The sequence below is a fragment of the Pan troglodytes genome, chromosome 23, assembly GCF_028858775.2.
Source record: "Pan troglodytes isolate AG18354 chromosome 23, NHGRI_mPanTro3-v2.0_pri, whole genome shotgun sequence".
Classification (NCBI taxonomy): domain Eukaryota; kingdom Metazoa; phylum Chordata; class Mammalia; order Primates; family Hominidae; genus Pan; species Pan troglodytes.
In genome coordinates this window covers 21,264,185-21,288,288 of record NC_086016.1, presented here as the reverse complement: position 1 = coordinate 21,288,288, position 24,104 = coordinate 21,264,185, and the positions used below count along the sequence as shown (strand labels likewise).

The window sequence follows — 24,104 nt, the reverse complement described above, 5'->3', positions numbered from 1 at the left end:
CCAATAGACTTGCTTGATGGAAGATTGCCGCAAACCTTTGATTTTTTTGTTGTTGTTGTTCACAAAACAAAAAAAAACGCCTGTAATCCCAGCACTTTGGGAGGCCGAGGCGGGCAGATCACCTGAGGTCAGGAGTTCGAGACCAGCCTGGCCAACATGGTGAAACCCCGTCTCTACTAAAAATACAAAAATTAGTTGGGCATGGTGGTGGGCACCTGTAATCCCAACTACTACAGAGGCTGAGGCAGGAGAATCTCTTGAACCTGAGAGGCAGAGGTGGCAGTGAGCCAAGATCATGCCATTGCACTCCAGCCGGGGCAACAAGAGCGAAACGCTGTCTCAAACAAAACAAAACAACAAAACAAGTGCAATATCTGCAAGACACAATAAAACAAAGTGTAATAAAGTGAGGTATGCCTATATTTTCTCTTATTCTGTGGGTTGCCTTTTCTCTCTTTTGTGACCTCTGATGCTGTCCAATTCATTTTTTTCTTTTATTGTCATATCCAAAAAAATGATTGCAAGATCCAATGTCATCAAGCTTTTCCCCTATGTTTTCTCTAAACATTTTATGATTTTAATTGTTGGGTTTTTTTTTAACCTGTGAACTTTTTACTGGCCTCCTGCTCCCCAAAGGGTACCCTGCTTCTGCTGGCTCAATTCCTCAGAATTTTGGTGTCGTTGGTCTCAAACACCACTTTGCCGTCCACTATCCTGCAGGTGGTGGTCTTTTGGATGGTTTGCATGGAGTTGCTGCTGTCTAGGGCCTCACCAAGATTGAAGTCCTCCCCATCTTCCAGCAGGCGGCGGTAGGTGGTGATCTCAGCCTCCAGATTGACCTGGATGTTCCAGGCCTCGTACTCCTGGGCCTGGCGCTGTCCCTCTGCCCAGGTCTGTGCCAGCTCCAACTCCAGGTACAGTAGGACCCTGTTGAGCTGCTCCATCTGCATGGTATAGCAGGCCTCCACCTCCCTTAAGCTGTTCTCCAAGCTGATCTTCAGATTTCTCATCAAGTCCAGGCCAATCTCCAAGGACTGGACTGGACATCTCAGCTCTGTGAGTGTTATCTCAGCAGCTCTGATCTCGGTGGACTGCGTGATGACCACTGTGGTGCTCTCCTCAATCTGCTGGGATCAATACCTGTCCAGCTTCTCTAGGTTCTTCTGAGCCAGCTTGTCATATTGGGCCCAGATATCTGCCATGATCTTGCCAAGGTCCTGATATTTGGACATCTGCCTCCACAGTCAACCCAAAGCTAGTAATACGGGCTTGTAGGCCTTTTAGTCCCTCTTCATGGTTCTTCATGAAGAGCAGCTTCTCCTTGAGAGTCTCAATCTTTGTCTTCATCTACAGCCCAGTGACACTGGTGTCATCAGTGACCTTGCAGAGCCCATGGATGTCGCTCCTCACAGACTGGTGCATGGCCAGCTCTGTCTCATACTTGACTCTAAAGTCAGCAGCAGCAAGATGGGCATTGTCAGTGTGCAGAACGATGAAGGCATTGTCCACAGAATTTGCAAAGATCTGAGCCATCAATGGCCCAGTCTCTGACCTGGGGTCTCTTCTTCTCCAGGTGCTTCCGGTTTTTGCTCTCCAGCCTCTAATTCTCAGTCTCCAGGCTCCTCACTCTGTCCAGGTAGGAGGCCAGGTGGTTGTTCAGGCTTTGCATGGTCTCCTTCTCATTCTAGATGCCCCCTATTCCTGCCAGACCCCTGGCCATCCCAGTGGCCAGGGCCCTGGACCCCAAGCCACCCTGGAAACTGGTGGAGCAGGACACAGAGATCTGGGAGCCCAAATCCCTTACATCTGCATAGATGCCGGCTGGACTGCTGATCAACCGGGTACTGTAGCTGGGCGGCTGGACGGATCCCAGGGACTGGTAGTTAGTAGAGAAGGTAGTGGAGTGAGTGGTGAAACTCATGCTGTCTGGGGAGGAAAGTGAGAGAACAGGACTCAGGTTCTGCCTGTGATTTTAGTTTTTATGTTTAGGTCTTTAATCCATTTTGAGTTACTTTTTGTATATGGTATAAGGTAAGGGTCCAATTTTATTATTTTGTGGACCCAGTTTTCCCAGTATTATTTGCTGAAAAGAGTATTCTTTTTTCTCATTGAATGGTCTTAGTACCCTTGTCAAAGATCATTTGATCATATATGTGAAGGTTCATTTTTGAGTTCTCTCTTATATTCCACTGGTGTCTGTGTTTCTATGCTGTTACCATACATTTGCTTACTTTAACTTTGTAATGAGGTTTAAATTCAGGAAGTGTGAGATCATCCAATCTTGTTCATCTTTATCAAGATTATTTTGGCTATTTGAGGTCCTTTGAGGTTCCATATACATTTTAGAATGGATTTTTCTATTTTTATAAAAAATGTGTTTGGGCCTATTGAGTTTTTTGAGGCACTTTTATCAAATCAGTGCATGCAGCTGTTTCTAGACTTTCTTCTGTTTCATTGATCTATGTGTCTTATGACAATAACATAGGTTTTATTAATAGCTTTATAGTACATCTCAACATTAGGTATTGTAAGTCTTCCAGCTTTGCTCTTTTCCAAATTTGTTATGTCTATTCTTTGTCCTCTGCATTTCCATATTCATTATAGCATCATTTTATTTTCCACCAAACAAACAAAAGATGCTGGGCCAGGGTGGTGGCTCACACCTGTTATCCCAGCACTTCGACAGGCTGAGATGGAAGGATTGCATGAGGCCAGGAGTTTGAGACCAGCCTGGGCAGCATAGCAAGACCTAGTCTCTAAAAAAAAAAAAAAAATTAAAAATTAGACTGAGCATGGTGGCTCGCGCCTATAATCCCAGCACTTTGGGAGGCTGAGGCAGGCGACTCACTTGAGGTCAAGAGTTTGAGACCCGCTTGGCCAACATGGTGAAACCCCATCTCTACAAAAAAATGCAAAAATTAGGTGGGCGTGATGGCATGTGCCTGTAATCCCTGATACTCGGGGGGCTGAGGCAGGAGAATCACTTGAACCTGGGAGGTGGAGGCTGCATTGAGCTGAGATGATGCCACTGCACTCCAGCCTGGGCAACAGAGAGAGACTGTGTCTCAAAAAAAAAAAAAAAAAAAAAAGATAAAAGAAAAAGAAAAAGAAAAAAAAAAAGAAAAATTAGCTGAGTGTGGCAGTGCATGCCTATAGTCCCAACTACTTGGGAGGCTGAGGCAGGAGGATCACTTGAGCCCAGGAATTTGAGGTTGCAATGAGCTATGATTGCTCCACTGTACTCCAGCCTGGGTGACAAAGTGAGGCCCTGTATCTATAAAAAAGAAAGAAAGAAAGAAGGAAAAGGATTCTGGGATTTTGATTGGGATTGCATTGAACCTGTACGTAATTTATGGGGAAATGACATCTTGGCAATTTTAAGTGTTCTGATCCATGAACATGGTATGCCCCTTCTTTTATTTAAGCCTTTACTTTCTTTCAGGAATATTTTATAGTGTAGAGACTTTCCTTACCCTTTGTTAAATTTACTCCAAAATGCTATGTTTTGGGTGGTGGTATGAATTTTTTTTTTTTTTTTTTTGAGACAGAGTCTTACTCTGTCAGTCAGGCTAGAGTGCAGTGGCACACTCTTGGCTCACTGCAACCTCCGCCTCCCAGGCTCAAGCAATTCTCCTGCCTCAGCCTCCCGAGTAGCTGGGATTACAGGAGTGTGCCACCATGCCCGGCTAATTTTCGTATTTTTAGTAGAGACGGGGTTTCACCATGTTGGCCAGGCTGTTCTTGAACTCCTGACCTCCGGTAATCTGCCTGCCTCAGCTTCCCAAAGTGCTGGGATTACAGGCGTGAGCCACCATGCCCGGCCTGAATTCTTTTTTATATTTCCAAATTGTTTGCTGCTAGTATCTCAAAATTCAGTTGATTTTTTTTGAGACCTGTTTTCACTTTGTCACCCAGGCTGGAGTGCAGTGGCATCATCTTGGCTCACTGCAACCTCTGCCTCCTGGGTTCAAGCGATTCTCCTGCCTCAGCCTCTCAAGTAGCTGGAATTACAGGCGACTGCCACCAAGCCCGGCTAATTTTTGTATTTTTGGTAGAGATGGGGTTTCACCATGTTGACCAGACTGGTCTCAAACTCCTGACCTCAAGAGATCCACCAGCCTCAGCCTCCCAAAGTGTTGGGAATACAGGTGTGAGCCACTGTGCCCAGCCCAATTGAAATTTTTGTAGGTTGTCTTTGCATCTTGCTGCACTCCTGTAGTCATCTATTAATTCTAATAGTTGTTTTGTAGATTTGTAGATTCTGCAGGATTTTCTTTGTAAATAATTATGTTGTCTGTGAGTTAAGACAGCTTTACTTCCTTTTTTGATCTTTATGCCTTTTATTTTTCTTGCCTTATCACACCAGCTATGTTATTCTCAGTATCAAAACAAGTGGTCAGAGAAATAATCCTTGCCTTGTTCCCAATCTTTGTGGGAAGCAATATTTTAATATTTTATGTTAGGTCTAAATTTTGTATAATTCCAAAATCAAAATTTAGTTCGTTGCTACATGTAGAAACAATATGGATCCTTGCCAGAGAATGGATGCCAAATATTTTGTCTAGAATTGTACTGCCCTATTGGACATTAGCTACATGGGGCTGTTTAACATTTAAATTAATTAAAGTTAAATAAAAGTATAAATTCAGTTCCTGAAATATCTTGCTAGATACATCTTAAGTGCTTAGTAGCCACATATAGCTATTATCTGCTGTGATGGATACAAATATAGAATATATCCAACATTGTAGAAAATTCCATTTGTCAGCATTGGTCTAGAATTTAAGACAAATTTGGAGAAGTTGGTTTAATGTGAAGGGATAGTTGTAGTCTTTCTTGAAAATTGGAGACCACACAGAGAAGGGGTGTCTTACGTTTTTGCTGAGTTATCCAGAAAAGTATTTTAAAACTAGAAGAAACCAATCTAAAAGAGAGGCTTGCTTCAGTAGAACTAATTTCTCATTGTTATTCACATATTTCTATGAATAGTTACATACTTTTACATTCCTCTGAAGAAGAATTTAATGCATACAGGCTCTTCTCAATATTTAGACATTAAGGTATGCTTAATTACTACTCTGGCAGCATCTTTCAGACCCTGTTAATCAGATTAGCAGTACAACCTAAAGTAATATTAAAAGAATTCAGAGTATATGAATTTGTCTTTCAGATTTTTAATTTGTCTTTCTCTAATCTCTATTATATCAAATACTAGCTGGGAAGACACTTCAGATCTTTAATATTGAGATGAAGAGTAAAATGAAGGCTCATACTATGGCAGAAGAAGTGATTTTCTGGAAATGGGTTTCTGTGAACACTGTTGCCTTGGTGACCGAGACCGCGGTCTACCACTGGAGCATGGAAGGTGACTCCCAGCCCATGAAGATGTTTGATAGACATACCAGTCTGGCGGGCTGCCAGGTGATTCACTACCGGACTGATGAGTACCAGAAGTGGCTGCTGCTCGTAGGCATCTCGGCTCAGGTAAGCCTTGAGCTGCCTTTAGGGGCTGGTCTGATGTAACTTCAAAGCCCAATATTAGAATGGAGTGGTTAAATCATTAGAAGTTGGTTATAGGGCCAGGTGCAGTGGCTCATGCCTGTAATCCCAGCACTTTGGGAGGCCGAGGCGGGCGGATCTCTTGAGGTCAGGGGTTTGAGGTTGCAGTGAGCCAAGATTGCGCCACTGCACTCCAGCCTGGGCAACAGAGCAAGACCCTGTCTCAAAAAAAAAAAAAAAGAAGTTGGTTATAGGTATAAGGCAAAAGTAGGCCTGGAACTGAGAGAAATAGAGATTACAAAGAAATCTGAACTTGGATCAAATAATCTTAATTTACCTTTGGCCTATTAACTACTACTGCATTCCTTCAGGTTACTGATGTTCATTGTATAAACTATTTCTAGCACTGTTTTGAGAGGTTGTTGAGGAATTTTGTAGAGTAATTTGGAACCCATAGGTTTATAAGAAGTAGTCCTTCGGGAAGACGAGAGAGGGCCACGGCCCACACACAACGCGGCCTTCCTGGCATCTCTGGCCTTCCTGGCATCTCTGGCCCCCGTGTGTCTGCACTGTAGGTATTGTATCAAAGTCCCAGCATCTAGATGGTTAACATAGAGCTGCTTCTGTGTAAATGCTGCTTATTTGAAACACTAAAAAGCATTTAATTTTATGGGAAAAAAAAGAAGTAGTTCTTAGACTGTATTTTAAGGACTTACTGGAATGTTACTAACTCATATTCTATTATACTGAAAGCAGTATCTTTCTGTCCTCCCTTTTTTTTTTTTTTTTTTTTTTGAGACAGAGTCTTACTCTGTCACCCAAGCTGGAGTGCAGTGGCGCGATCTCTGCTCACTGCAAGCTCTGCCTCCTCGGTTCATGCCATTCTCCTGCCTCAGCCTCCCCAGTAGCTGGGACTACAGGCGCCCACCACCATGCCTGGCTAATTTTTTGTATTTTTAGTAGAGATGGGGTTTCTCCGTGTTAGCCAGGATGGCCTTGATCTCCTGACCTCGTGATCCGCCCGCCTTGGCCTCCCAAAGTGCTGGGATTGCAGGCGTGAGCCACCGCGCCCGTCCCCTTTTTTCATTCCTGGTGGCTAATTCAGTCACCAGATACTTGAGGACTACAGGATGTTTGCACTTGGGACATAGATCTTCATCATTCAATCCTGATGACCAGTGAATGATTTGTCTATAGCCTAGTGGGGAAGGTGTATCTGCACAATTCTAGTAATTAAAGAACTGTCACATGTTTGAAGAGAATACTGTGGGAGCCATGAGAGAGCAGCTTAAGTCAAGACAGCCTGCAACACAGGGGATCTAAGCTGCATTTTGCTAGCTATTAAAGTGCACTTTGGAAGGACACAGTGTATGCAAAGGCACAGAATGGAGGAGAATGGCTCTTTCTGGGAGTCTGGGGTCACCCACCGTGGATGATACCTATAGGTAAGCATATTAGGTAGCTAGAGGGGCAAGACTTAGAGAGATGATTGGGGGCCAGACTGCAGACAATGGGAATTATGTAGCAGGTTTTGAGTGAGAGTGATGTAATTAATTTTCCTTCTTAGCAGCATAGTGGAATTGAAAAAATGCTATCATTGATGTTGAAGATGGACCACCATGAAGACCGGAGGCCAGGAGACTAGTTGAAAGGCAGATACAGGAACAAAACCATGTAGTCTGTTCTGGAATAGAGACATGTATGAGAAAGGTTAAGAATACACAAACAGGGAAGGAGTACTTCCATTTCTGGAACGCTCTGTTCCATTTCTGCAACCCCCAGAAGATATGAAGCATGTGTGACTAGATGAAGGCAGTGGCATTGCAGATATACAGGGGAGACAAGACCTAAGACTTTGGCTTACTCACCCTGATAAAGGGCGTCTACAACAAATACAACTAACATCTTACTTCATGTCGAAAAACTGAAAGCTTTCCCCCAAGGATCAGAAACAAGACAAGGATGTCTTCTCTTGCTACTTCTGTTCAGCTTTGGACTAGAGATTCTAGCCAGGGCAATTAGGTGAGAAAAACATAAAAGGCATCTAGATTTAGGCTGGGCACGGTGGCTCACGCCTGTAATCCCAGCACTTTGGGAGGCCGAGGCGGGCGGATCACGAGGTCAGGAGATTGAGACCATCCTGGCTAACACGGTGAAACCCCGTCTCTACCAAAAATACAAAAAATTAGCCGGGCACGGTGGCGGGCGCCTGTAGTCCCAGCTACTCGGGAGGCTGAGGCAGGAGAATGGCATGAACCCGGGAGGCGGAGCTTGCAGTGACCGAGATAGCACCACCGCAGTCCGGCCTGAGCAAAAGAGCGAGACTCCGTCTCAGAAACAAAACAAAACAAAAAGGCATCTAGATTTAAATGGAAGAATTAAAGCTGTCTCTATTTGCAGATGACATAAGCTTGTATATGGAAATCCTAAGGAATCTAGTAAAAAACTATTAGAACTAATAAACAAATTGAACAAGGTTACAGAATACAATATCAGTATGCAAACATCAATAGTGTTCCTAAACATTTGCAACGAACAATCCAAAAATGAAATCAGGAAAGCAATCTCATTAATAATAACATCAAAAAGAATAAAATACTTAGAGGTAAATTTAATTTAAAAAGTGCAAAAGTTACATTCTGAAAACTACAAAACATGTTTGGAAGTAATTAAAGAAGATCTAAATCGAAAAATATCGCATGTTCATGGACTCGAAGATTTAATACTTTTAGGATGGAAGTACTCCTCAAATTGGTCTACAAATTCAACATAATCTCTATTGGAATACCAGCTAGCTTCTTTGTAGAAATTGACAAGATGATCCTAAAATTTATGTGGAATTGCAAGGAACCCAGAATAGCCAAAACAACCATAAAACAAATAAACAAAAAGTTGGAGTACTTATACTTCCCAATTTTAAAACTTGCCACAAACCTACAGTGATCCAGAATGTGGTACTAGCTGGGCTCAGTGACTCATGCCTGTAATCCTAGCACTTTGGGAGGTTGAGGAAGGTGGATAACCTGAGCCCAGGAGTTCGAGACCAGCCTAGGCAACATGGCAAAACCCATTTTTTACAAAAAATGCAAAAACTAGCCAGGCATGATGGCATGCACCTGTAGTTCCAGCTACTCTGGAGGCTGAGGTGGGAGAATTGCTTGAGCCTGGGAGGTGGAGGTTACAGTGAACTGAGATTGCACCACTACACTCCAGCCTGGGTGACAGAGTGAGACCTTGTCTAAAAAAAAATTTAAAAAAGTTAAAAAAATAGAATGTGGTACTAACTTAAGAATAGATGACAAACAAATTAGCTTGGTGTGGTGGCATGCACCTATAGTCCTGGCTACGTGGGAGGCTCAGGCAGGAGAATTGCTTGAGCCCAGGAGTTCAAGGTTACAGTGAGCCATGATCATGTCTTTGCATTCCAGCCTGGGCAATAGAACAAGACCCTGTCTCTAAAATTAAAAAAAAAAAAAAAAAAAAAAAAAAGAACAAATGAGTCCCAGAAAAGTGATGTGCCCAAAAAACAGGTTTTGTTTTCCTTTCTTTTCTTTTTTTGTTTTTCTGAGACAGAGTCTCGCTCTGTCACCCAGGCTGGAGTGCAGTGGCGCGAACTCAGCTCACTGCAACCTCCACCTTCCAGATTCAAGTGATTCTCCTGCCTCAGCCACCCGAGTAGCTGGGACTACAGGTGTGTGCCACTATGCCCAGCTAATTTTTGCGTTTTTAGTAGAGACAGTGTTTCACCATGTTGGCCAGGCTGGTCTTGAACTCCTGACCTCAAGTGATCTGCCCACCTCAGCCTCCCAAAGTTCTGGGATTACAGGTGTGAGCCACCACGCCCGGCCCATTTATTTGTATTCACCTTTAATAATAATATGCCACGAAAAACCTTAGCATACCATCAGTCATTCTAAAGGGAAGATTGCTTTTGCATGGTACCTGGCGATTTTTTTTTTAAGTTTCAAAATCAGCTTTGATGGTTTGTGAACAGGGTATGAAAGTTAATTTTCTGATTAAAGGGAAGGGAAACCAAATAAAAATTATCAAAACCTAGCCATACCATCAACTTAGAAATAAATTTAAATTTACTCAAGGTTATTTCTTTTTTTTTCTTTTCTTTTGAGACAGAGCCTTGCTCTGTTGTCCAGGCTGGAGTGCAATGGTGCGATCTCGGCTCACTGCAACCTCCACCTCCTGGGTTCAATTGATTCTCCTATCTCAGCCTTCCAGGTAGCTGGGATTATAGATGTGCACCACCATGCCTGGCTAATTTTTTTTGTGTTTTTAGTAGAGACAGGGTTTCACCGTGTTGGCCAGGCCGGTCTCAAACTACTCAAGGTTATTTCTAATAAGTTATGAACATATTTCTCTTTATCAAAATAATATCAGTAGAGTGCAAATATATATTTTAAAAATTCATTAATTTTAATTTCTTAATTTTAATTTTAGTTTTTTTTATTTTTTGAGACAGGGTCTTGCTCTGTCGCTGAGGCTGGAGTGCAGTGGCACAATCTCGGCTCACTGCAACCTCCACCTCCCGGGTTCAAGCAATCCTCCTGCCTCAGCTTCCCGAGTAGCTGGGATTATAGGCACGTGCCACCACGCACTGCTAATTTTTGTATTTTTAGTAGAGACGGGGTTTCACCATGTTAGCCAGGATGGTCTCAAACTCCTGACCTCAAGTAATCCGCCCGCTTCGGCCTCCCAGAGTGCTGGGATTATAGGCATGATCATTTGAACTTATTCCTCCAGTCTAATCAAAGTGTTGTATCCCTTGTGGTCAATTGATTTTTGACAAGGATGCCAAGACAGTTCAGTGAAAAAAAGAGGAGTTGTTCAATACAAGGTTTTGGGGTGCTGGACATTTATATGCAGAAGCATTAAATGGGACCTCTGTCTCATAATACTAAAAAACTCAAAATCGATCAGACCTAAATGTAAGAACTGAACCTATAAAACTCTTAGAAGGGCCAGGCACAGTGGCTCATGCCTGTAATCCCAGCACTTTGGGAGGGAGGCTGAGGCAGGCAGATCACCCTGTGGTCAGGATTTCAAGACCAGCCTGGCCAACATGGCGAAACCCCATCTCTACTAAAAATACATCATGAATGAACCTTGGAAATATTAAGCTAAGTGAAAGATGCCAGTCACAAAAGACCACATACTATATGATTCCATTTATTTGAAATGTTCAGGATAGTCTGACCTATAGACACAGAAAATAGATAAGTAGTTGCCTATGACTGGAGGTGGAGTGTGGGAGATAGGAATGAGGGTTGAATGCTAATAGGGTTTCTTTCAAAGGATGAAAGTGTTCTAAAACTACGTTGTAGTGATGATTGCACAGCCCTCTGAGTATACGAAGAAACATTGGATGGTATGCTTTAAACCAGGGGTGTCTGATCTTTTGGATCCCCTGGGCCACACTGGAAGAAGAATTGTCTTGGGTCACACATAAAATACACTAGCAATAGCTGATGAGCTAAAAACAAAAATTGCAAAAAAATTCATAATTTTTTTTTTTTTGAGACCGAGTTTTGCTCTTGTTGCCCAGGCTGGAGTGCAGTGGCATGGTCTTGGCTCACCGCAACCTCCGCCTCCTGGGTTCAAGCGATTCTACTGCCTCAGCCTTCCTGAATAACTGGGACTACAGGCATGCACCACCACACCTGGCTAATTTTGTATTTTTAGTAGTGATGGGGTTTCTCCATGTTGGTCAGTCTGGTCTCGAACTCCTGACCTCAGGTGATCTGCCTGCCTCGGCCTCCCAAAGTGCTGGGATTACAGGTGTGAGCCACTATGCCCAGCCAAAAGTTCATAATGCTTTAAGAAAGTTTATGAATTTGTGTTTGGGCCACATACAAGGCTATACTGGGCCACATGTTGGACAAGCTTGCTTTAAATAGATAAGTTCTATGGTATGTGAATTATATCTCAATTAAGCTTTTAAAAATACCCTTGGGGGCCAGGCACGGTGACTCACGCCTTTAATCCCAGCACTTTGGGAGGCCAAGGCAGGAGGATCACCTGAAGTCAGGAGTTCGAGACCAGCCTGGCCAATGTGGTGAAACCCCGTCTTTACTAAAAATACAAAAATTAGCCGAGAGTTGTGGCATGTGCCTGTAATCCCAGCTACTTGGGAGGCTGAGGCGGGAGAATCGCCTGGACCCAGGATGCAGAGGTTGCAGTGAGCTGAGATCACACCATTGCACTCCAGCCTGGGCAACAAGAGTGGAACTCTGCCTCAAAAACAAAACAAAACAAACGACAACAACAACAACAAAATAAAAACTCTTGGGAATTATGCCTCTTTACAAAGAAATCATCATATTTGAAGAATATAAAACAAAAATTATAAATCATAGTTACATGTATATGCTTTACTGACAAACTAAAAAACAACAAATAAAAAAATCCCATGCATTTACCAACAACAAAACACCTCATGGGCATAAGAATAGACATGTAGACCAATGGAAAAAAATGTAAGGTCCAGGAATACACCCCTACATCTGTGGCCAATTGATTTTTGATGAGAGTGTCAAGACTGTTCAATGGTGAAACAATAGTCTCTTCAGGAATGGTGCTGGGACAACTAAATATCCACATGCAAAAGAATGGAGTTGGTCACCTGCCTCACACCATGTACAAAAATAAACTCAAAATAGATCTGAAACCTCGATGTAGAAGGTAAAACTACAAAACTCTTAGAAGAAAACATAAGGAGAAAGCTTTATGACTTTGGATTTGGCATGGATTCTTAGATATATAATAGCACCAAAAGCCTGAACAACAAAATTAAAAAATAGATAATTTGGACTTCAGAATTAAAAACTTTTGTGCATAAAAGGATATTGCCAATAAAGTGAAAAGACAACCTGGGATGTAATATTTGAAAATCATATATCTGATAAGGGTCTAGTATCCAGATATACAAAGAACACTTACAACTCAACAACAAAAAGTCAACCCAGTTAAAAAATGGGCAAAGGACTTGCTTGACATCATTAGCCATTAGGAAAATGCAATTCAAAACCACAATGAAGTACCACTTTACACCCACTCGAATGGTTATAATTTTTACAAAGTAGAAAATAAGTGTTGGCCCTGAGGTCAGGAGTTTGAGACCAGCCTGACCAACATGGAGAAACCCCGTCTCTACTAAAAATACAAAATTAGCCGGGTGTGGTGGTGCATGCCTTTAATCCCAGCTACTCTGGAGGCTGAGGCAGGAGAATTGCTTGAACCTGGAAGGCAGAGGTTGAAGTGAGCCGAGATCGCGCCATTGCACTCCAGCCTGGGCAACAAGAGCGAAACTCCATCTCAAAAAAAAGAAAAGAAAAGAAAAGAAGTGTTGGCAATGATATGGAGAAATTGGAACCCTCCTACATTAGTGGTAGGAATATAAAAATGTTCAGATGCTGTGGAAAGCAGTTTGGTGGTTCCTCAAAAAGTTAAACATAAGGCCAGGCGTGGTGGCTCACACCTGTAATCCCAGCACTTTGGGAGGCTAAGGCAGGTGGATCACGAGGTCAGGAGATCGAGACCATCCTGGCTAACACGGTGAAACCCTGTCTCTACTAAAAATACAAAAAAACTAGCCGGGCGTGGTGGCAGGCGCCTGTAGTCCCAGCTACTTGGGAGGCTGAGGCAGGAGAATTGCGTGAACCTGGGAGGCAGAGCTTGCAGTGAGCCGAGATCACGCCACTGCACTCCAGCCTAAATGACAGAGGGAGACTCCATCTCAAAAAATAAAAAAAAGTTAAACATAGAATTACCATTTGACCCAGCAGTTCCACTGTTAGGTGTCTACCTAAGAGAAATGAAAATGTATCCACACAAAAACTTTTACACAGATATTCATAATAGCATTTTTTATAATAACCAAAAGGTAGAAACAGCCCAAATGTTCACCAGCAAATGAGTGGATAAACAAGTTGTGGTGTATCCGTACAGTGGGACATTATTTAACCCTAAAAATGAAGTACTGATACATGCTACACATAGGTAAACCTCAAAAACTTACTAAATGAAAAAAGTGAGGCACAAAAGGCCTCATATTTTATTGTTATTCCATTTATATGAAATATTTAGAATCAGTAAATCTATGGAGCTAGAAAGTAGGATTGGTGGCTGCTAGGGGACTTGGGTCAGGGGACTGGGGACTGACTAATGGGCACAGGAATTTCTTTTGGGTGATGAAAATGTTTTGGAACTATGATGAGGTTTTGGTTCCACACATTGCGAGTGTCCTAAATGCCATTCAATCATACACTTTAAAATGGTTCATTTTGTTTTGTGAATGTCACCTCAACATAAAAAGGGGAGGGGAAGCCAGGTGTGGTGGCTTACGCCTGTAATCCCAGCACTTTGGGAAGCCAAGGTGGACAGATCATGAGATCAGGAGTTTGAGATCAGCCAGGCCAACATACTGAAACCCCCTCTCTATTAAAAAGACAAAAATTAGCCAGGCATGCTTGCACGCGCCTGTGGTCCCAGTTACCCAGGAGGCTGAGGCAGGAGAATCGTTTGAACCCAGGAGGTGGAGGTTGTGGTGAGCCGAGGTCACGCCACTGCACTCCATCCTGGGTGAGAGAGAGCCAGACTCTGTCTCAAAAAAAAAAAAAAAGGCGGGGGAGAGGGGAACATGGGGCCATAGTTTGCCAACCCTGTCTAAGCATTTGCAAATACAGATGCCTGTTTCTGTTTGAAACAACTTCTGCTCCTGTCACCTGGTTAGCTCTTACTCCAGCTTAGGTGTCACTTTGGGATGCCTCCCTGACTTACTGATCTTGGTGAGCTGATAAGGCATCTTGTTCTCTCCCATGCTGTAGCAATCAGCACTCTGTATTGCAGTTGCTTGTGTAACTTGCCGGAAACTCTTACCATCTGTTCTTGAGAGAAGGACGTGTGTCATATTTTACTTATCCCTGGCCCCTAGCATGGTGCCTGGCACAATGAATGCATTTGCTCATTGAATCCTTGCCTGCTACAGTCCTTAACATGCCTTTACCAAAATTTGACACACTTAACACTCAGCAGCCCCATGAGGTGGGAAGGTAAGCCTGGCAGGTGCCTAAGACTTAGAAGCAGGACATCGGCCCAAGGCCACACACGTAGCCTAAGGTCTGGTCTCTCACCTTCACCTTGGCTGTTCTGTCTTCTCTGCCTCTTCATCTTGGCTTCAGTTTAGGCTTCGTTTAGGTATCTGTACCTTTAGGACTCAAATGTGCTATCATCATGTTGCTGGAAGTCTTCCCACAGTCTCTTGGGGAGGGTGAGTTTTGTCCTGTCTTTGGATTCTCATTTTTACCTTTCCATGCTCATTTTTCTGTTAAAATACAGACCACTTATCTGCTGGTTTACTCCTTATTTCTCCCTATTACCAGCCTTTGGCAACCACTAATCTATTTTCTGTCTCAATAAATTTTCCTTTTCTGGATATTTCATAGGTGGAATCAGACAATATGCAGCCTTTCATGCCTGGCTTCTTTCCTTAGCATGTTTTCAAGGTTCATCCATGTGGTAGCATGTGTCAGTACTTTGCTTAATAACGTTAACAGAAATCTGTGCAATAGAAAATATTTTTAAAGACAAAGTTGAAGCCTTTGTTATCCCATTTTAAGGAGTTGTGAGTGAGTGAGGAATAGACTGAGGATTTTACCCACGACTATATGTGAGCTCACTCAGCAGAGAGGACTGAATGTTTAATTACAGGAGCTTGAACTGGGACCCTTTTGTATTCCATTCACTTAGCTTTTTGAGCATTTGACGTTGGATATAAATGTACTGAAATTCTTTAGTAGAAAATATAAGTTCTGGCTGGGCATGGTGGCTCAAGCCTGTAATCCCAGCATTTTGGGAGGCTGAGGCAGGCAGATCACGATGTCAGGATATCGAGACCATCCTGGCCAACATGGTGAAACCCCGTCTCTACTAAAAATACAAAAAATTAGCCAGGCGTGGTGGCGGGCACCTATAGTCCCAGCTACTCAGGAGGCTGAGGCAGGAGAATGGCGTGAACCCAGGAGGCGAAGCTTGCAGTGAGCCGAGATTGCGCCACTGCACTCCAGCCTGGGTGACAGAGCAAGACTCCATCACAAAAAAGAAAGAAAGAAAGAAAGAAAGAAAATACAAGTTCTAAGTTTTATAAAAGATATTAGTCTTATTGGTTTGGGGGTTTTGGTTTTTTTGGAGACAGAGTCTTGCTCTGCCACCCAGGTTGCAGTGCAGTGCTGCAGTCATAGCTCACTGCAACCTCAAACTTCTTGGCCCAAGCAATCCCCCTGCCTTGGCCTCCCGAGTAGCTAAGACAACAGGCGCATGCCACCATGACCAGCTAATTTTCTTATATTTTTGTAGAGATGGCGTCTTGCTATGTTGCCCAGACTAGTCTTGAACTCTCGGCCTCAAGTGATTCTCCCAAGGTGCTAGGATTGCAGGTGTGAGCCACTGTGCTGGCCTTATTGGTTTTTATTAAATACAATTTTTGCTACTTAGAAATTTCAGAAAACACAATTTTCAAAATTACCTGTGATTGCATCCCCCGATTTAACTACTATTAATGCTTTAGAGTTTTTCCTCCAAAGTGCATGAGTTACTTTCCATGAAAAAATGCTCTCACACTTACTATATTTAACAAATTAGGATTGTCCATCTTACTTTTTTGTGGTCTTATTTTTTTCCATAGTGTTTGCCATCTTTCCACATCAAATTCACAGTGATATCATGCCTTTAATAGCTAATACATTTAATTTTTATTAGAGGAAGTATACCTCTAATGTATGAGACTTTCATTTTAGAAATATATTTTAAGAATTGTTTCTTTATATTCCTCTCTTTTCTCTCCCTTTCATTGCATAATATCTTTTCTTAGCAAAACCGTGTGGTTGGAGCAATGCAGCTCTACTCTGTGGATAGGAAGGTTTCACAACCCATAGAAGGCCATGCTGCGGCTTTTGCAGAGTTCAAGATGGAGGGGAATGCCAAGCCTGCCACCCTTTTCTGCTTTGCTGTACGTAATCCCACAGGAGGCAAGGTAAGATCCACTCTACTGTCTTCTCCCTGAGAAAAGTGTCATGAGCTGGTGTTAGGGGTGTGCGTGTGTGTGGCTGGGCATGGCCTGCAGATGTCTGTGTGAGAAAAGGTTCATGGTGGTGTTGAGAACTGTGCACCGTGATGCACATGATTAAGTGGCCCCATTCCCCTAAAAAATCCTCAGGCTGGGCGCGGTGGCTCACGCCTGTAATCCCAACACTTTGGGAGGCCGAAGAGGGTGGATCACGAGGTCAGGAGTTCAAGAACAGCCTGGCCAACGTGGTGAAACCCCGTCTCTACTAAAAATACAAACATTAACTGGGCATGGTGGCGCATTCTTATAAACCCAGCTACTTGGGAGGCTGAGGTAGGAGAATTGCTTGAACTGGGACCTGCAAGGCAGAGGTTGCAGTGAGTCGAGATTGCACCACTACACTCCTGCTTGGGCTACACAGTGAGACTCCGTCTCAAAAGAAAAAAAAAAAATCCTTCCACACAGACTAGACTGAAATGCACTATAAAGGTAAGTGAGGCAGCCAGGTGCGGTAGCTCACACCTGTAATCCTAGCAGTTTGGGAGGCCGAGGCGGGTGGATTGCCTGAGCTTAGGAGTTCTACACCAGCCTGGACAATACAGCGAAACCCCATCTCTATTAAAATATAAAAAATTAGCCGGGCCTGGCTGTGTGCGCTTGTAGTCCCAGCTACTCGGGAGGCTGAGGCAGGAGAATTGCTTGAACCTAGGAGGCAGAGGTTGCAGTGAGCCGAGATCACGCCACTGCACTCCAGCCTGGGCGACAGAGCGAGACTCCATCTCCAAAAAAAAAAAAAAAAGGTAGATGAGGCACAGTTTCTGCTCTTGGGGAGATGACTGTGAAATCACCAGTGTGGTGCCATCCTTGCCATTAGCATGGTTCTTCCCAGGTGGTTGGGAGGCGCCTCAGGGAGGCTCCAGAGAGATTGAGACTGTGCCCAGGAGCCAGTGGGTTTTATTAGGCTCAGGGACATGGCCAGCGGCTGCTCGGCAGGGCTGCCATGGGCAGAGGTGAGGAGACAGAAGAGCTTGTGATGTCAGGGAGACCTTGGGTTCCGCCAGTGTGGTCTCAGCCACTTGGAGAGCTGCTTCAAGACAGTCGTCTTGTGAAAAACACTTTCTCAAACCATAATTTTGGGTTGTTCGTTAGCCCCGAAATATTCCCCAAGGCAGAGGAGTTCTCAATTAGAATGTGGCTTTACAAACTTCCTCATCTGAAATACACTGAATACTTTGGCCTCCTGTTGAGTAACATACTTCATGCCCTCCTCATTTGAGAGCCAGAAGGAAAAGGACTCGGGTCACGTGTCAGCCTTGTTACTGATGAAGGACACTGACTTTAGTTATGTGGCTCAAAGAGCTTGCTCCCATATTCCCTCAGAGTGAGGCACACCTCTCCTTTACAGATGCAGCAGGGCAGCGACAGGCCTCCCTCCGAGGAGCAGAGCCTGCCTCACAGAGTGCCCTGTGGAGAAGAGCACTTCCCAGAGCGGGGCTCTGTACACAGACGGCAGCCCCAAGAAGAGAAAGGGCTGGGGGTTCTCTCTACACCTAGCTTTCTGGTGGGCGTGCCCCTCCAGCCGAGCTGGAGATGGACCAGGAGGTCTTCTGTGACCCAGAGAGCCTGGGAAATGCGGTTTCCTGACAGTACCTGTCCTGGAGCGGCCCTGTGTCTTGTGGCAGACTCGGTCCTCCCGGCTGCAGGGTGCGTGTGGGGTCCTGGGAGGGTGCCTGCCCCGCCTGTGCCCAGGCATGCACCTTCCTTTCAGGACTCACCTGTCCTTTTGGGACTGGCCAGCTGTCTCCACATGTGGGGCGGAGCTTGCCTGGACACAGTTCTTTTCTGCCGACCTCCTCCTGCTGCTGCCCTGAGAGCCTGGTGTCCTTTCTGTGCCTCTGCTCCTGCTGGCAGTGTCACCCTTCTCAGCTCCCGAGCAAGAACCCATAGCAGTCAAGCCCCATTCTATTCTCTCGTCACTGTCTGACCTTTAACAAGTCCCACATCTGACTTACCCTTTTGTGGTACACTAAGCCTTTCTCACCTCACATTTGGGTTACAGAATAGCCATTTATTAGGTCCTCAGACCTGCTTCACGCCTTCTTACCAATAGGCCTAGCCAGATAATTTTCCTAAACTACCTTTTATCTGCCTTAAAGCTCCCAGTGCAAGACTTTTCTATTCCCCATCCACAGACTTCTGTCCCCACAGGAGCACCCACATGCTTGCCGCTCAGCCTCCCCCATTGGCCCGGCTCTCAGTGCTGCTCCCCTCCTTATCTGAGCCCCTTTGGTGTTTCCCTCCTCTCTCTGCCCGGCCAAACCCAGACCGCAAACCCAGACTGCCCCTCCATAGACACCCTTGTCTGTGTCCTCTAAGCCCAGCCTCCCACCCTTGTTTTGTGTCTCTTACCCTTCATTTTGGATTTTGTTGTGGACTTGTGTTAGTTATAATATTTTTTCTTTAGATGAAAGTTATGGGGGCTGGGCGTGGTGGCTCGTGCCTGTAATCCCAGCATTTTGGGAGGCCGAGGTGGGGTTGGATTACCCGAGGTGGGGTCAGGAGTTTGAGACCAGCCTGGCCAACATAGCGAAACCCCATCTCTACTAAAAATACAAAGTTTAGCCGGGTGTGGTGGCATGCATCTGTAATCTGTAATCTCAGCTACTTGGGAGGCTGAGGCACGAGAATCGCTTGAACCCGGGAGGCAGAGGTTTCAATGAGCTGAGATCGCGCCACTGCACTCCAGCCTGAGCGACAGAGCGAGACTCCATCTTAAAAAAAAAAAAAAAAAAGAAAAAAAAGAAAGTTATAGGGAAGGCACTGGCATAGGTCAGGAACTTGGAGCTGTTCTCATAAGGCAGGGATGGGCTCCCTCATCAGATTCTTACCCCCGCCCAGCACAACCTTGAAAACCTCAGGCCTGTGCCATGGTGAGGATGTCTCGTGAGTTTGGCCTCCAGTGATGAGATCTTGCACTAACAGGCTTGTGTGAGTCTGGGCCATACCCAGAAAGGCAGAGAGCAGAGTTGGAAGGCACAGCAGATTCTGACTGGAGCCCTTTGTTTCATCGGCGTCCAGGCCCAGGGAGGGGAAGTGACTCTGCCACTGTGCTGGAACTGAGGCTCCAGGCTGCCTGGCATTGGCCCTTTGTGCCATGCTTGGTGGTGGGCAGCAGGTTATTGGATAATCACAGGCGCTCTGACAAGGGGGTTGTTCTGCTTTGGTTGAATGTGACTTTTAGCGTTAATCATCCAGTGTGTGGAGCTGAGGCTCCACTTGCCTCTGTGCCTTGACTAGCACTTGCCCACCACCACAGGCGGTCCCCTTGATTGACCTAAAATCTCTCTTCTAGTTGCACATCATTGAAGTTGGACAGCCTGCAGCGGGAAACCAACCTTTTGTAAAGAAAGCAGTGGATGTGTTTTTTCCTCCAGAGGCACAGAATGATTTTCCAGTGGCTATGCAGGTACGAATGTGCTGCTCTCTAAACATCTTCATGTCCTAAAATCTACTCTAGCACCTCCCAAGATACAGGAGGCTGCCATTTTTAGTCTGCTTCTGCTGTCTCCTGCCACTGTGATGCTTTCAAACCCATTTAGAGGCCTAAGGCTTTGGCATGTGAGCTGGGAAAGCCCTGTTCGTAGAAAGGAATGCCCGGCATGAGGGTGAGTTAGGGCAGCAGGAAGACGTTGCCAAGTCACACATCAAAGTCCTCAGCTCTTTCCTTCTTATTATAAAAGATTAGATGTTCACTGTGGTATGAGAATATTTAAAGAATAAAATACCTAATGTAAGTGACGGGTTAATGGGTGCAACAAACCACCAGGGCACGTTATACCTGTGTAACAAAACTGCACGTTCTGCACATGTAACCCAGAACTTAAAATAATAAAAAAAAGAATAAAACACTTATTTCCTTTACAGTTGGCTGCCATTGAGGGAGCCTAGAGCTCCCAGGGACAGTCCTTTGAGCTGGCATTCAGAATGGCCCAGCCTTTGACATGCAGCCTCTAGTGAAACTAGGTAGTCCCAAGCCCCTGGTGGGAGAATTGTTCACCTTTACATCAAGAAGGTTGGGAAAACACCTGAACCTGCATGTGGCATGTGCCTAGCCAGACTTCGAGGAGTTCGTGCTATGAGACCTGAAGTTCTTGTGAGGTTCCCTAAAACAGAAACACATGTCAGCAGGGCCTGTGGTGGTTCCGTGTGTGCTAAGTGTGTTCGTGACAGGATCAAGTGTGCTTTCCTTATTGAGGAGCAGAATATTGTTGTGGAAGTGTCAAAGGCACAGAGTCAGAAAGCTAAATTAAAAATGGAGCTTTTTTGAGTAATAAAAATTAAAAGATTTTTTTAAAAAGAAAACATTCCTCTGTAGATAAACCAGTTGGATGTAAAATATATAAGAAATCTTGGCCGGGCGCGTTGGCTCACACCTGTCATCTTAGCACTTTGGGAGGCCGAGGCGGGCAGATTGCCTGAGCTCAGGAGTTCGATGCCAGCCTGGGCAACATGGTAAAACCCCGTCTCTACTAAAATATAAAAAATTAACTGGGCGTGGCGGTGTGCACCTGTAGTCCCAGCTACATGGGATGCTGAGGCAGGAGAATTTCTAGAACCCGGGAGGCAGAGAGTGCAGTGAGGCAAGATCACACCACTGCATGCCACTGCACCGCAGCCTGGAGCAAGACTTCATTTCCAAAAAGTAAATAAATAAATAAATAAATAAATAAAAATAAAAATAAAAAATCTTACAATTTGTTTTATAAAAAATTTAGATCTATACCTTTTCTGAACAAAATTGGCATCACATTATATATGTAAGATTATATAATCTACTCTCCTTTTTACTCTTTCGTTCTCATAAAATATGTTATCTGTACATTTCTAATAATATCAATAAATGTAACAGCAGAATTAAATATCACCTGAAATCCTAGCACTGCTGATAATTTGGCTACCCCTTTGGAAGTAACTTAACATGCATACATTTATGCAGATTTATACAGATGGACTCTTATGAAAATGGCTCTGCACTAGCCTTGCTGCTGTATAAACTCCTCTAGCTATGTTGTAGATCATTCTGTTCCAGTAACATAATGTATGTATTTTATTGTCTGTGTCATCTGTTCTGTGGATTTGCTACAACTCATTTAAACAATCCCCTGTTGATTGGTATTTACGTTTACAAGAAACACTATAAGGAACATTGTGCTCCATACATCTTTGTGTGTTAGTCTAAAAGTCCGAGGATAAATTCCTAGAAATTAAACTGCTGGGTCAGGGGCACACTCTCATCACAGACTCTCCTGACCATGCTGGCCAGTTCACATTCCTACTGATGCTGCCGGTGGTAGCTGGACAGCATCCCATGTTGTGATGTCTTTCCCTTGGTTACCATCAAGGCAGAATTGATGTATCAGCCACTCATATGTATCCGGTTAATTGCCTTTTCCTAATCTTTGCATTTTTTTTCTATCGGGATCTTTTTTTAAAAAGTAGAGATGGGGTCTTGCTATGTTGCCTAGGCCAGTCTTGAACTCCTGGCCTCGAGCGATCCTCCTGCCTCAGCCTCCCAAGCAGCTGGGGTTACAGGTGTGTGTCACTGTGCCCAACTCCAGGATTTTTACCTTATTCGTAAGAGCTTTTTGTACTTGTAGAGTACTAAGTGTCTGATGTATTTTGAATATTTTTCCCAGTCGTAATTTGTGATATGTGGCACCTTATGGAAGTGCTGCATTTTTGTGTGGCAGTGGTATCATGTTTTGAGACTAATTCTGCACCTGAAGATGATCACAACATTTACCTATATTTTCTTTCATTCCTATCCTAATTGTCCTTGTTTTTTATTTAAAATCTTTGACCCATCTGGAATTTACTTTGATCTAAAGAGTAAGATAGAAATTCAGTTCTTTACTCTTACCTCCATCTCCAGATAGCTAGCTAACTATATTAATAATATATGTTATATATTGATTAAAGTGCCTATTTTCCACTAATATGTTACCTACTAATTATTTATTTTTCTAGAGTTGGAGTCTTGCTACGTTGCCCAGGTTTGACTCAAACTCCTGGGCTCAAGTGATCCTCCTGCCTTGGCTTCCCAAGTAGCTGGGACTATAGTCATTAGCCACCACACACTCATTCTTAATAAATTCTCATATATGATTCATTCTCTTTCAGGGCTCTTAATTATTTTCTCTGTCTCTTCCAATGGTAAAATCATACTTCAAAAATTACTGTCTGTTTTAATATATATGTTTAATAATCTGGTTGGGCAAATGCATCTGTTTTTTCTCCCCAGCCCCTTCAGGTTTTCTTGTGTGTTAAATATTTTTCTGTAAAAGTTAATAGCATTTGGCAAAACTCAAAGGTTAATAAGTGGTGGTAGAAGGCATGCTGGAACATCATCTTGGCGTTTGAGGTCTTTGTCCAGAACTTTCCCCTTCTCTTATGAACTCACAGCTTGCTTAAAGGGGTTCGATAAACTGTGAAAGGATCGCTCTACCTGAAAGATAAATGGAGTAGCCTGAGTTTATTGGACCTTTATTTGAGAGTGGTTGGACAAAATATTGTCTTTAAAACTAATTCTCAATCAAGTACAACTTAGAATCCATGTCTCAGGAAAGCATTGCTCCCACCAGTAATCTCTCAGCCTGAGAAACTGAAGAATCCTTGTATAGCTAGGTGTGGCAGCTCACACTTGTAGTCCCAGCTACATTGGAGGCTGAGATGGGAGGATCACCTGAGCCCAGAGGTCGGAAGTTGCAGTGAGCTATGGTGGCACCACTACACTCCAGCCTGGGTGACAGAGCACGACCCTATCTCAAAAAACAAACAAACAAACAAGAATCCTCTTTATCATTTGTGAGCTCTTTTTACCCGCATGGCTTTTCCTCCTTACTTTCCAACCTCTTGCTCTCTGTCTTCTTATAGATTGGAGCTAAACATGGTGTTATTTACTTGATCACAAAGTATGGCTATCTTCATCTGTACGACCTAGAGTCTGGCGTGTGCATCTGCATGAACCGTATTAGTGCTGACACAATATTTGTCACTGCTCCACACAAACCAACCTCTGGAATTATTGGTGTCAACAAAAAGGGACAGGTGTGTAACTCTGACATTTCATTTTCTACCTTTTCCATTCATTAGGGACTGGCGTTTAAACTTTCCCCCTTCTCTAGGAAAGCAGCTGGGTGTAGCTATTAATAGTTCCTGTTATTAAACTTAAACCCATGTCTCCTCCTTCATATTGACACTTCCTCTCTTCAGACAGCACCATTCCTAACACAGGATTGATTCCAGGAGGAGAGCAGCTCCTTCCTGCGTATAGAACAGCAGTTCTGATGCACATCGTCTTTATACCATGCACACCCTAACTGGAGAGGGTTGAAAAAGCAGATACTATGGTATTTAAGTAACTTTTCTCAACCATAGTTGAAAAAGATAGTTAAAAGAAGAAACTCTTGGGTGGGCACAATAGTTTATGCCTGTAATCCCAACTGCATGGGAGGTTGAGGCAGGAGGATGG

The 24,104-nt window shown here is 43.9% G+C and overlaps 1 protein-coding gene and 1 non-coding gene across 16 annotated transcripts in view; one reads left to right on the top strand and one right to left on the bottom strand.

Annotated features, from left to right (window-relative positions):
* Window positions 1-24,104, top strand: part of CLTCL1 (clathrin heavy chain like 1) — a 113,555-nt gene that overhangs the window by 32,287 nt on the left and 57,164 nt on the right. For all 15 annotated transcript variants that reach the window (XR_010155974.1, XR_010155973.1, XR_010155975.1 and 12 more), the window contains exons 3-6: window positions 5,216-5,484; window positions 16,379-16,540; window positions 19,926-20,039; window positions 23,507-23,680. Coding sequence is in view for 11 of the 15 variants with exons in the window: in XM_024352828.3 (XP_024208596.2) it covers window positions 5,216-5,484; window positions 16,379-16,540; window positions 19,926-20,039; window positions 23,507-23,680 (719 nt within the window). In the remaining 4 variants the exon portion in view is untranslated. The remainder of the gene's footprint in view (window positions 1-5,215; window positions 5,485-16,378; window positions 16,541-19,925; window positions 20,040-23,506; window positions 23,681-24,104) is intronic.
* Window positions 9,353-9,479, bottom strand: LOC112206811 (small nucleolar RNA SNORA15). The gene has a single exon (XR_002941281.1). It is a non-coding gene; the product is annotated as a small nucleolar RNA SNORA15 (small nucleolar RNA).